This window comes from Pan troglodytes, chromosome 2 (genome assembly GCF_028858775.2).
Source record: "Pan troglodytes isolate AG18354 chromosome 2, NHGRI_mPanTro3-v2.0_pri, whole genome shotgun sequence".
In the NCBI taxonomy this organism is placed as follows: Eukaryota; Metazoa; Chordata; class Mammalia; order Primates; family Hominidae; genus Pan; species Pan troglodytes.
In genome coordinates this window covers 158,771,687-158,785,245 of record NC_086015.1, presented here as the reverse complement: position 1 = coordinate 158,785,245, position 13,559 = coordinate 158,771,687, and the positions used below count along the sequence as shown (strand labels likewise).

General features: G+C 37.1%; 1 protein-coding gene across 14 annotated transcripts in view; it reads left to right on the top strand.

Moving 5' to 3' along the window:
• PLCH1 (phospholipase C eta 1) overlaps nt 1-13,559 on the top strand; it is a 269,548-nt gene that overhangs the window by 169,292 nt on the left and 86,697 nt on the right. For all 14 annotated transcript variants that reach the window (XM_063807279.1, XM_063807289.1, XM_063807288.1 and 11 more), the window contains 2 exons: nt 17-144; nt 2,565-2,735. In XM_063807279.1, coding sequence (XP_063663349.1) covers nt 17-144; nt 2,565-2,735 — 299 coding nt within the window. The remainder of the gene's footprint in view (nt 1-16; nt 145-2,564; nt 2,736-13,559) is intronic.

Here is a 13,559-nt window from a genome sequence, read left to right as displayed (position 1 = left end):
TGACCTTTCTGCACATGGGTGAAGCAGACCTTTGAGGAAGCTGATAAGAATGGTGACGGCTTGCTGAATATTGAAGAGATACATCAGCTGATGCATAAACTGAATGTCAATCTGCCCCGAAGAAAAGTCAGACAAATGTTTCAGGTAAGTTTTCACAATTTCACTGGCCTTAAATAAAATACACAGAGGTTATTAACATACTTAGGTATATTAAAAAGCTATTGTGTTTTGTTGGAAGCTAATATATGTGCTCTGTACTGTTTTATTTTTCTTTGATGAAGAAATGATTTTGTTTCAAGTAAAAAGACTTTATAAATTTAACATTCGTCCAAAATTTCACTTCCTAAAATGCTTTTTTGTTATCGTTGCTGTTTTCCTGACAAATAATGGAGGAAACTTGCTCCAGTCCCTTTGAGAGGACAGTAATACCTCATTTGCCTACTTCGCAGGGCTCTTGTGAGGATCAGAATAAAGACTAAGTAACATGACAAAAAATAGCACTTGTCTAAAACCTCAAGAGCTCTGTATTTTGTTTCTGAGCAGTTCAGGATTTAGTATCCATGAGGATTAGGAGGGCAATTCACTCCTGCCATTTAGGGAGCTCTCCAGAATTTCATTCAACTCCTTGTTGGTTAGATGAAAGGCTCTTTCCCTGTTGATAAGTCATTGAGAAAAATTCTTGGGCCCAGACTTATTCTGTGGCATCCAGCTAAGACTGCATTTAATCCTTACCTGAGTACAGAAGTGAGCTCTCTTAAGTTTAAGTCAGGGCAAAGACAATGTTAGGCTATTAGAAATTACTAGAGTATTAATTTGTGACAGGCTATTATTTGAAGATAATTGCGTGCATAATCCATGTTTTGCAATGATTTTCTAGGTGATACTTTGTACATGTAAAAATAAGCATAGGAGGGCAATATGATGTTTAATGTTTGTACTTGTTCTTAGAGGTGGTAAGAGCAGAGACAACATGGGGTATGTGTTGCAACAATAAATGGAAGACAGAGGCTGGCTCTGTTCTGTGACCCTTTAAGGGTGGCCCTGTTCTTGGTTGGAGATGGTTTGCATTGTGGGAAACTGAGTCCCATTGCACTGGAGAACAGCATGAGAGAATGGGAAGAGGAGGAAGGAATGAGATTTGCTGTATAGGGAACCTGAGAGATGGAGTGAGGGACTTTGGAGGGCAAATGAATTATCTTTAAACATACGGGAAGGTTTGCCATGTTTCTGGTATTCCGTGTCATCTCACTTTTGCCCTGCTGTGAGCCCCATCTCCTGTCTGTTCATTTGCACAGGAGCTGATCACAGCATTGAAGAGGTAGCTGCTGATTCAATGTAAGAGGCCAATCCTAAAGGGGAGGGCAAAGTCTGTACCTATACAAATCATGATTTCTTGGGTAATTATTGAAAGTAAAATTTGGAAGCATTTGTTCATAATTGACCCAAGGTTAGCAAAATTTTAAAAAGATTTTAATGACCACTTTGACTTTCAAAGCTTTGTTTAATACCATGTAACAGTTGAGTGTACTTCACAAATTCTATGCATTTCAAAATGCCATTCATTCCCTGTCTGTTTTTGTTTACTTAGAATTGTGTTCACTTAGAATGAAGAAGAGCACATAAGTGGGTCAGTTGCTTATTATTTATCCCCAATAGTTTTATGGTTTTGTGAATAATTCAGCCAACCTATAAGTAAGGCATATGATGAAAGCTTCATGCTCAATAATTACTAGAAACAATTTTAACAAGAAATCAATCCAGATGGATTGTTGAGACTTTTCTACGGAGGGAAAGCAGGGAGTTACCAAGGATGCCCATGGCTTTAAGAGCATCAACTCTATCTTTGGAGAATTAAGAGAGATTCTCTCATAGGTAAAAATTACATTTGATTGGATTACAGTTCAGAAACCAATGAGAGACTGTTATTTTTCTCATGTGTTAAATATATCTTCTTTCTTTTGTTCTTGATTAGTCTTTTTCAAGATTTCTCATTTTTATTGGTTCTTTAGAAATCAGGCTTTGGTTTTCTTTCTCATGTGTATGTTACAGCTGTTTGTTTTCTATTTTATTACTTTTTGCTTTTGTTTATAATTTATTTTCCTCGCTTAATTTTGTTTCACATCTTTTGAGTTGAATTATTAACTTCTTTTTAAAATCTTTGCTCTCTAGTAATTTAAGACTTCAAGTTTCTAATGTTATTTTATAAGTTTTAATATGTAGTGTATTTTTCACTTCCATATGTTTTATTTCCTATTTAGAATTGTATTGTTTCCACAGGTTTTTTTTTTTTTTAAGGTTTCTTTGTTGATTTATAAATTTACAGTGGTCAGAACAATTGGTTTGTGTGAGGTTGATTCCTTATAATTTGTTGAAACTTTCTGGCCAAATATGTGGTTGCTTTATAATGTTCCATGTGTGCTTGAAGAGAATGTGTGCTCGAAGAGAGTGTGTGCTCACCTCTTGGGATTTGTGTACTAGCTCTTTTATAGTAAATATTATTTCCCAGTACTGAATTTCCTATTTCTAACTTTCATATTACTTTATTTTCTCTATGCCCTTTTCAGGAAGCCGACACAGATGAGAATCAGGGAACTCTGACATTTGAAGAGTTCTGTGTTTTTTACAAAATGATGTCTTTGAGACGAGACCTTTATTTGTTACTTTTGAGCTACAGTGACAAGAAAGATCACCTAACTGTGGAAGAACTGGCTCAGTTTTTGAAGGTGGAGCAAAAGGTATCATTAGACTGTTAAAATGAAAGTTTACTTAAAAGTACTCATGAAAGATATGTCTTTCTTTTGGGGTTAAATATAGGTATACTTTGAATTTTTCAAAGGTGGTAAATATCACTAGTTCACAAAAATCTTATCTATGAGTCATTTAAAACAGTTTCTAGCAGCTTTTAAGACAGGAAGTGATAACTTGAACACTGGGTTATATAATTCTTAATCTTAAATGTATTGAGTACAGATATGCCTATTTTCCCACAAAGAAATGAATGTTAATATTTTAATACAATGGTAATGCTTTCTTTATACTAATACTATGATGTATTAATAATATTAGTTTAAATTTATACTATATATTAGTATAAATTCATATTGGTATAAATTTAGTCAAATTTATTTATTTTAAATATAAATTTATATTTATACTAATAAAATAGCTAGATATTTAACTATGGCACAATTCTTAACTACTATTCTGGTAGGTCATTGGTAATTCTGATAGTAAATTGGCATTTGATCATGTGAAAAGGCTGAGTAAATTAGGTCCTGATTAGCAAAGAGAATCTCTAAATATGTTTAAAATAAGATGTTTTAATCTTAATATTATATAGGCTGAATTATGGTCAGCAAAGCTAACTTCTCAGTCTGCTTTTTAAGTATCTCCTCAAAGTCTGTTTCTCACTAAAGTAGAGGAATAAATGAATGTTTTATTCAAATTTTTTAACCTTTTGTATTAGACTTCTTGAGAGGAGGCTTTGGTTTTGTGCAGTTGATGAGGTTTACTTTTAATTCTCTTAATGGACCAATTGTCTTAATATAAAGAGCTGCTTAACTCCTTTGTTCATTTTAAGTCCGCGGCATTTAGCTCTGTTGAAATTGTAAAAAATCATCAAATATTTGGACTATATAGTACAATAATCAGTAGAAATAATTCTTTCTACAGTACTCACACAAATAATCAGCCAGCTTGTGCTTGAACACTTTCCAATTTTTTAATAAAAGCTTTATTGAGATATTATTCACATGCCATAAAATTCACCCTTTTTAAAGTATACATTTAAGTGTTTTTTAGTGTATCAACAGAGTTGTGCAACTATTGGCCAGGCACAGTGTCTCATGCTTGTAATCCCAGCACTTTGGGAGGCTGAGGCGGGTGGATCACCTGAGGTCAGGAGTTTGAGACAAGCCTAGCCAACATGGCGAAACCCAGTCTCTACTAAAAATACAAAAATTAGCTGGCTGTGGTGGCGAACCCTGTAATCTCAGCTACTTGGGAGTCTGAGGCAGGGAGAATTGCTTGAACCCAGGAGATGGAGGTTGTAGTGAGCTGAGATTGAGCCCCTGCACTCCAGCCTGGGCGGCAGAGCGAGACTCCATCTCAAAAAAAAAAAAAAAAAAAAAAAAAGAAAAGAAAAAGAAAAAAAAAAGGGCTGGGCACGGTGGCTTACACCTGTAATCCTAGCACTTTGGGAGACTGAGGCGGGCAGATCACCTGTGGTCGGGAGTTCTGACCAGCCTGACCAACATGGAGAAACCCGGTCTCTACTGAAAATACAAAATTAGCCAGGTGTGGTGGCACATGCCTATAATCCCAGCTATTCGGGAGGCTGAGACGGGAGAATGGCTTGAACGAACCCAAGAGGCGGAGGTTGTGGTGAGCCGAGATAGCGTCATTGCACTGCAGCCTGTGCGACAAAAGTGAAACTCCGTCTCAAAAAAAAAAAAAAAAAAACAAAGGAAAAAAGAGTTGTGCAACTATAACCACTATCTAATTTCAGAACATTTTCGGCACCCCAAGAAGAAACCCCAAACCTATTAGCAATTATTCTCCATTTCTCTCTTCCCAACATGCTGTGGCAACTAATATTTCTGTCTCTATTGATTTGTCTGTTTATCTGTTCTGGACATTTCATATAAAGGGAATCATATATGTGACCTTTGTGACTGGCTTCTTTCATTTGGCGTAATGTTTTCAAGATTCATTCGTGTTGTAGCATTATCAGTGTTTCATTTCTTCTTATTGCCAAATAATATATCGTTGTATGACTATACCACATTTTGTTTATATATTCATCAGTTGATGGAAATTTGGGTCATTTGCTTTTTGGGGGCTATTACGAATAACGCTGCTGTGAACATTCATGTACAAGTTTTTGTGTGGACATACGTTGTCAAGTCTGTTGAATATATATCTGAGTGGAAAAGTTGGGTCACCTAGTTTGATCCCTTCTTTCAGTCTGGATCTGGATATTGCAAGGACTTTATGTGAACCAGGATAAACTTCTACCACAGAACCCCAGTGAATTAAACATTGGATTAATATCTGAATATCAGAGAGATAAATTTCCACTAGCTCTTAAGAAGTATAGCTGACCAAAGATGTGCTGGATGACTTTGACAATTGTGTTTTCTTCCTTGAAGGTGTTAACAAGGATTTGAGACGCTATTAATGAGATTGAAATATGGGTGGGTGCTTGGATTAGTAACATTTCAGATTAATTCATTTCCTCGTATGAATAGATACTATATTTCCTAGGTATTGTGCTAAGTTTTGGTAGTGGACAAAACCTACCCTCAGAAAGCTCAAAATAAAGACCTTTTTTTGATACTTTATGATTTTGAGAGTCTATGATAAAAGGAAAGAGAATGCGAAGAAGTAAAACAACATGCTTTTTAAAGTTTGCTGGATTTTTCCTTTTTGAGGTAGAATAAAATTTATTACAATTATCGTGCCGTATTTTTTTTCCTGGAAATGTTACTTCTTTAGAAGAAGTACCTTTGTAAAGATACTAAAAATATTAATTAGTAATACATTGTTAATATACATGAATTCATGCTCACTTAGTTTTAGTGCTAATTTGAATAAAATTGAATTTGTGAAGTGATTTTCATTTGAGAGTCAATTCTTTTAACTTTCTTTAATTTTCTCCTACATAACCTGGAAAATTATGTTACTCTTGGTGTAGTCTAAAAACTATTTGACATTCATAATTTGAGCTAGTAAATGCTGCTTATAGATTCATAAATGGCAAAAAGTCTCACTGATTCACAATCTACCCTTATTTATATTAACATTTTATAGCATTTAAATGCCATATTTGAATTTTTTAAATGTGAGATTAATTTGGTGATCAGAGTCTTCAATGTTTTGCTTTAGCAAGAATGAAAAAAGTACAAAGTATTTGGTGAACAAAATCCATGTATATGTTTTTTCTGAATTATTTACTTATTATTGAGCCATTGGATAAAATATTTTAATGGCTTTTGAAACATATCTCCATAATGCTATATAAAAGATTTGTTTCAGTTTATAATTAACAAAGCAGTGAACAAATGATTAGTTATTAAATGGATCACTTTTAGTGCTAATATGGTAGCTATAGAATGATAAGTTAATGTTGGTTTGATTAACATTTTTTGATAGCAGGGATGAATGTTTTTCCATGTTTGTTTTTGAATTGTATTTTTTGAACTTTGAAAGGCTCTTTAAAATACAGAAAAATCTGTATGAATTCTGTCCTGTTTTTCTGTTGTTTATTGCCTCTGCATGTGTGTGTATGTGTCTGTGTGTGTGTGTGTGAGAGAGAGAGAGAGAGAGAGAGAAAGAGAGACAGACAGACAGAGACAGAGACAGACAGACAGAGACAGAGACTGACAGGCAGACAGACTGGTTTTCCCTCAGTAATTCCAGGTGGATATCTATTCTATTTAAATGCCACTAAAGAACCAACCACTAGCACCACACTATTAGCTTTTATTTGAGAGGTGGCAGGCAATACCCAAGTAGGAACCAGTTTTAATGCCTTTCTTGATGTCTCTTTCAAACTCCCAAAGTTAAATGCATTAAACATGTTTTCTGATAATGTGTTTCTCTTATCGTCTTCATCAGTAATGCTAATCACCTCTTTTCAAGCAGATTAACACTTCATTTGGCATGGAAGTTTTAAAAATTACTAGACTGTGTGGTGGAATAGGAGTGAGCAGGACTGGATACACAGCCTTGCTTACCTTGCAACTTGATCACATTAACTTTTCATCCTTTGTGACTTATAAAATGGTTTTGGTAGTAATATTGCCCTTGCAAGAGTAGAGTGAGAATTAAATGAGATGTGGATGTAACTTCCTAGTGCATTGCCTAGTTTATTAGCTGCACAGATCTAGCCATTTCCAAGGAGCAATGTGAGATTCCTAGTGGGCAAGCATCCGCACATATACTTGACTGTAAAATTCCACAGGTGAGGGGAAGTGTCTTTTCCACACCCATCGCTAGGGCATGGCAGAGGCACTTATAACAAAAGACCGATTAACAAGAGAAAAACATACAAATTTATCTAATAAGTTTTTAATAACACAGAGGAGCCTTTATAAGGCACTGAAGACCCAGAGAGTTAGGCAAACCTGTGTATTTCTTATGCTAGTTTGATGAAGAGTGGACAGTCATGGAGAAATATGTTTAGAGGACAAGGTTATGATCTAATGGCAGTAAATGGGGAATTTAGTAAGGCATGTTTGTTCAGACTTTTCTTGGCACCTCTGTGTCTTTTGCTCCTTTCCTCTGGGTATTGGGAAGGTGCTGACGGTCACTTTAACGAGGGTCATATGGTCTGCTTCAGGGGAAGCTCAGAAAATTCTTCCTAGGTTTTATGGGTGGAAGGGCTGGGGGGAAGGCCAGAGATACCTTTCCTTTTCTGCTGTTTTCCACAAATGCTAGGGTGCAATATTTTAGGGTACCGTGTACTAAACTGCATCAAATCTGTACATGGTTAGAATTTTCTTCCAAATTACTTCTCTTATACCCTCCCACTCCAAGTCTGTCATAGTGTGATATAATAAAACATACATTTGGTCTTTGTTCCAGTTCCTGGCACAGAGCTCCTAAACTCTTAGAATTTCCTGAGAAGTATCTTTGATTATTTATAATGAACCCCTTTTCATCATATCTGAGTTCATGCTAATGAGGTAACTATTGTTGGGCCCCTGGATAGTTTCAGGATAGGGGCTGGTAGCCAGCAAAACCAACCATGTGATTAGATAACTTTCTAATACCTACTTAATATTTTACTTTACCTTAGTATCATAATCACATACGTTTTAGAAATAACAGATTCACTTTTATGAATTTTGTTGTTGCTTTCTTAAGAATTAAACAGATAGTGTTATTAGCAAAATGCTTTGTCAAAATTAGTTATTTTAAGTAGTTTGATAGTTTGGCAAAGGCAGAGATTCTTTATTAACAATGTTAGCTGTAAGACAGGTAGAAAAAGGGAATTGGGTAATAGAAATGTCTATATTTTCCCTTAGAGGATACATCCTTTCTACATCTTTACTCCTCTGTGGAGTCTGTTATATAACTACTTCTCCATCCTTACTTGCAGAACTCTCATAGTATACTGGAAAGAACATTAGACCAGGAGTCCAAAACACCTGCATTCCACACACTGCAAGCTTTAGTGGTTGGAGAATCAGTCATGATTGTTTCTGAGCCTGGGTTTCCTGATCCATGCAGAGGGAAATGATACCTGCCTTTCCTATCTCACAGTGTCAAATTGAACATTGCAATGATGAACAGGAAAGTCCTTTGCCCAAGATATTCAGAAGTGTGGCAATGTGAGGAATTAAAGTTAAAAGGTATAAACTACTGACTTCAAATTCATTCAGGCTAGTGGAATTACCCCAGTTCATTTGAATAGCAATACTGGATGTCACTTGCTAAGGGGCATGCGTTTCTTCTCTCCTTTTAGTTTTGTTGACATTCTGCCAGTAAATTTTAGTTAGGGAAAACAGAAGCCAGAATTCTGTGACATTTGTTCCTGGCAGATGATTAACTGTATATAGTTTAATTTTCTAAATTAGCTTGAAGCTACTTACATATGAGCATGACTCAAAAGAAATCTATAAAATTATAAAAAAAGTGATCATACATCAAGAGGTAAAAATCACAAAGGAAAATTTTAATGTACTGAAACTTTGTTTATATGTGGTCCACTTTATTAAGCACCACAAAATTAAAGGACAGAGTAGGAAAATATTTGTAACATACAAAAGAAAGAAATAGTGAATTTCCTTAATGTGGCAAGTACTTTCCTAGACCACTGAGGAAAAAAAAACAATGGAAAAATGAGTAAAACACTTGAAACCTATACAAAATCATGCAAAGTCAATAAACCTATGAAAATGTATACCCTTTATTAGTAATTCAAAAATCTGAAATAAAACCAAGTTATTTATTTCTTAGAGACAGGGTCTCTGTCACCCAGGCTGGAGTGCAGTGGGTGCGATCATGGATCATGTAACCTCCAACTCCTGAGCTCAAGCAATCTTCCTGCCTCAGCCTCCTGAGTAGTTGGGACTACAGGTGTGTATCATCACACCCAGCTAATTTTTAATAATCTGTTTTAGAGACAGGGTCTCACCATGCTATCTAGGCTAGGAGACTATTTTTTTCCCATCGTATTAGTAAAGATTAAAAAATATGCCACCAAACGTAGTGTCCATCTCTTCTATTTCTGGTGAAATTATAGAATGATACTGGAGTAGTTTTACAGTCTATAACATTTAATATAATTTATAAAACTTTGGCCAAACCATTTTACTTTAATAATTCATCCTAAGAAAATAGCTCTGTATTTAAAAATTGTTATAAAATTGTGCATTTCAACATTCTTTAAAATAGTGTTGAGATTTATTTTATTAGATTGGACACAATCTAACTGTGTAGAAAGAGTCGTTAGTCAATAGTTTTGTGGGGTTTTGAGTTTCAAAACTGGATTTTCACAATGGCACAAATTTGAGGCAATTTGATGATGTGTGTGACAGTAATTCATTAGCTTCTGATAACATAAGATTGGTGCAGACACCAGGATATTCAACTTTTATAGGTTTACTCAGTTGTGAAGTGAAATATCACTGCTGGCCACATATGCTGTCAAGGGTTTTATGAAATCAAATATTGGCCTGTGGGTCAGATTTTTATTTTACTGAAGCTCTCAGAAGATTGAATTTATGCCTTTGACAGGTCCAATTGCTGCTTGATTAGGACTTTCATTCTTAAAACACGGCTGTGCCAAGGGAATTCTCACTATCTTTTATAACCATGAGGAAGTGCCAGTATAGCCAGAAATTACCTGGCTGAGATTTCTCTTTCTTCTCTTCCTTTCATCTACAGATAAAGGATCACAGATATCCACTAATCTGTGTTCCAAAGTATTTACTAGAGTTGATTGAGAGTTTTTGTTTTGTTTTGTTTTGCTTTGTTTCATTCCCCACCTACCCCAACCTCATATTTGCCAAACAACCACCTACATCTCCTCCAGAGTTCCTATCCATTTCTTGGCACTGGAGCTGAGTGTTTTTTTTGTTCCATCCTTTTTAGTGTTTTGGTTCTGGAGTGACAATTTGATTTCATTTTCCCATCCCCTTGGCAACCTTTCTTAGCAAGCCCCTATGTTCTTTATATTTTTTTGTTTCTTATGGATTGAGGAAGAAGGAAGAGAAGGCAGGAACATTGAAGCGCCTTTATATAGTTGGAAAATCCTCCTAGCCAGGCCCAGTGGTTTGCCCCTGTAATCCCAGCTACGGGGGCAGGCAGGAGGATCACTTGAGCCCTGGAGTTCAAGATCAGTCTGAACAATATAGTGAGACCCCTTCTCTTAAACAAAAATTAGTTGGGTGTGGTGGTGCTTGCCCTTAGTCCCAGCTACTTGCGGGGTGGAGGTGGGAGGACTGCTTGAGCCTGGGAGTTCCAGGCTGCAGTGAGCTATGATTGTGCCTGGGCCACAGAGCAAGACTCTGTCTCTAAAATGAAATAATTTTAAAAATTTAAAATTTTCTGCTAGCTGTTATCTAAGAGCAAAGGCTACCTTTATTGTAAGTCAAAAGTAGGTTTCTGTTTATATAAATGTTTCATCTGAAATATGCATGTGGATAGTTAATTCCAAGAGGATTTTCAGAGATTTCCTGTTTGCCTGCTACAGGGCCATCTCCTTATTGTAATCTGATATAGATCTATACATTACCCGTGTAGTAGCTCTGAAAATTGCACCTTTAGCCCCTTTATTCTTTCTGGTAAAATGTTTCTTTGATCATTCTGATCCAATTATAGGAATCATCTGTGCCCTCTCCCTTCCTTACCCTTCATTGAATCCAGAATGGTTTGGTAAGAGTTATGGTCATTCTAATCATTCTAATCTTCTCTCTCATGAGAAATAATTATAGTCTCCTTTGCTTGTAACTATCCCATTCTGGTGATAATGTATCTTTATCTTTTTTGCACCTTCCTCATATAAAAGCATTCCTTTGAGGTGTTTTCCTGAATTTCTGTATCATTTTTCTTTTTATTTATTTATTTATTTATTTTTTTAGATGGGGTCTTGCTCTGTCACACAGGCTGGAGTGCAGTGGTGCTGTCTTGGCTCACTGCAACCTCTGACTGCTGGGTTCAAGCGATTCTCCTGCCTCAGCCTCCCAAGAAGCTGGGATTGTAGGTGCCCGCCACCATACCTGGCTGATTTTTGTGTTTTTAGTAGAGATGGGGTTTCACCAGGTTGGCAAGGCTGGCCTCGAACTCCTGGCCTCAAGTGATCCGCCCACCTTGGCCTCCCAAAGTGCTGGGAATACAGGCATGAGCCACCATGCCTGGCTGATTTTTCTTAATTATTCACAATTAAAGCAGTTGAGAGATCACTCAGAGTAATTATATCTTGCAATATTTTTGCTGCATTGACTATATTTCCCAGATAACGTTTTCTGTGAAATCGTCTATTCAAATGCTGTGAAATATGCGGTTTCGTTTTAGGATGAATTAGAGGTAGCTAGTTTGAGGAGGTTAATAGTTACCGTGGTTGTCTTATTCAGTTGAATATGAACTGACCATTCATTTAGAGGTGTTTCTTCACTCCCTCTTGAAATTACCCCAAAATACAGTAAAGACAATCCCCCTCTGTAAAACCACAGATACAAAGAGAACAGGAGAGGAGCAACGAAATTTTAAAACTTGTCTGATTTAAAGGAGACCCCAGAGCACTGAAATTCAATCTCATAGAGTGAGAAGCCTCGAAGCAACTCCTTTTGCCCAGGGGAAGCCCCTGATAAGCTCAAAAATTGATGTTAGTTACATGATATTCCTGAAAAGAGGAAAAGAGGGGTTGAAAACAAGCATTGGTTGAAAGTCTGTTTAAGATATGGTTAGGGCTTCAGCTCTTCTCCTCCAAACCTTGTAGCAGGGCAACTGTCCCTTCTCTACCCTGGCATAAAACTGTATGTAAGAGGTAAGGGGGGCTGGGTATGGTGGCTTACTCCTGTAATCCCAGTACTTTGGGAGGCCGAGGCAGGCAGATCACTTGAGGTCAGGAGTTTGAGACCAGCCTGGCCAATATGGTGAAACCCCATCTCCACTAAAAATGCAAAAAATTATCTGGGCGTGGTGACGCATGCTTGTAGTCCCAGCTACTCGGGAGGCTGAGGCAGGAGAATCGCTTGAACCCTGGAGGTGGAGGTTGCATTTGGCTGAGATTGTGCCACTGCACTCCAGCCTGGGCAACAGAGTGAGACTCTATCTAAAAAAAAAGAGGTAAGAGGATTTGACTAAGTGATGCCACACAAGGCTGAGTGTGGGTACTATATGGAAAACATGGGGATTATGAAGATGGCTATAATAACAGCCATATTCCTGTACATATGTGTCTTTGCAATGCACCTTTGCCACTCCTTCCACCAATAATTGAATTCTATTTTCCTGCGTCTTCAATCTGTGCCAGTTTAATGACTTGCTTTGATTAATAAATTGTGGTAGGACTGATGTACAGGTTCTGGAGCCTAGGCCTCAGGGAGTCTTGAAGATTTCATCCTCACCCTGTTGGAACTGTGGGACTATCATGTGAGGAAACCAGGTGAGTTTCCTTGGGGATGAGAGACTACATAGAGAAAGAGGCCCAGCCAACAGCCAGCACCAACCACAGACATGTGGGTGAGGCCATCTTGTACCATCTGGCAAGTAACCAGATGCCTGTAGTCACATGAAGAACTCTAAATGAGAACAGCAGAATAACCATCCAACTGAACCCAGTCTGACTTGCCACCCTACACAATTGTTATCAAATAAACCGTCGTTGTTTTAAGTTTCTAGGTTATGGGGTGGTTTGTTTCACAGAAGTAGAGAATGAATGCAAGGGTTAGTGACCATCTATGCATTGAGATGTGAAAACCATAGCCCTCTTCCAATACTCAGTTCCCAGGTTATTGGTTTTAAATAACCAAGGCTTACCAATGTTTGAGGAAATCCTCTGCTATAAAGAACAGAGACTACTAAAGCAAATAAATAGAGACAATAAACTTGGAGGAAACAGAGGTAATGCAAGGAGGAGGAAACTTTAAAAATTATTGTTAATGTTATCAGAATGATTCAAATATTGTTGCCATAAAGCAAGAGCAAGATGCTATGACAGATTGGGCACAGTGGCTCTTGCTTAAAATTCCAGCACATTGGGAGGCCAAGGTGGGAAGATTGCTTGAGGCCAGGAGTTCGAGACCAGCCTGGGCAACATAGCTACACCCTGTCTCTACAAAATAAAAATAAGAATAAAAGTAAAAATAAAAAAATCAGCCAGGTGCAGTGGTGTGTGGCTGTAGTCCCCACTACGTGGGATGCTGAGGAAGGAGGATCACTTGATTCCAGGATTTGGAGGCTGCAGTGCGCCATGACTGTGCCACTGCACTCCAGTCTGGGTGACAGAATGAGGACCTGTCTCTTAAGAAATAAAAGGATGCCACAAGAAAAGAAGATTCAGAGAAAAAAAAATCTCTTGGAAATTAAAAGCATGAGAAGAACAAACA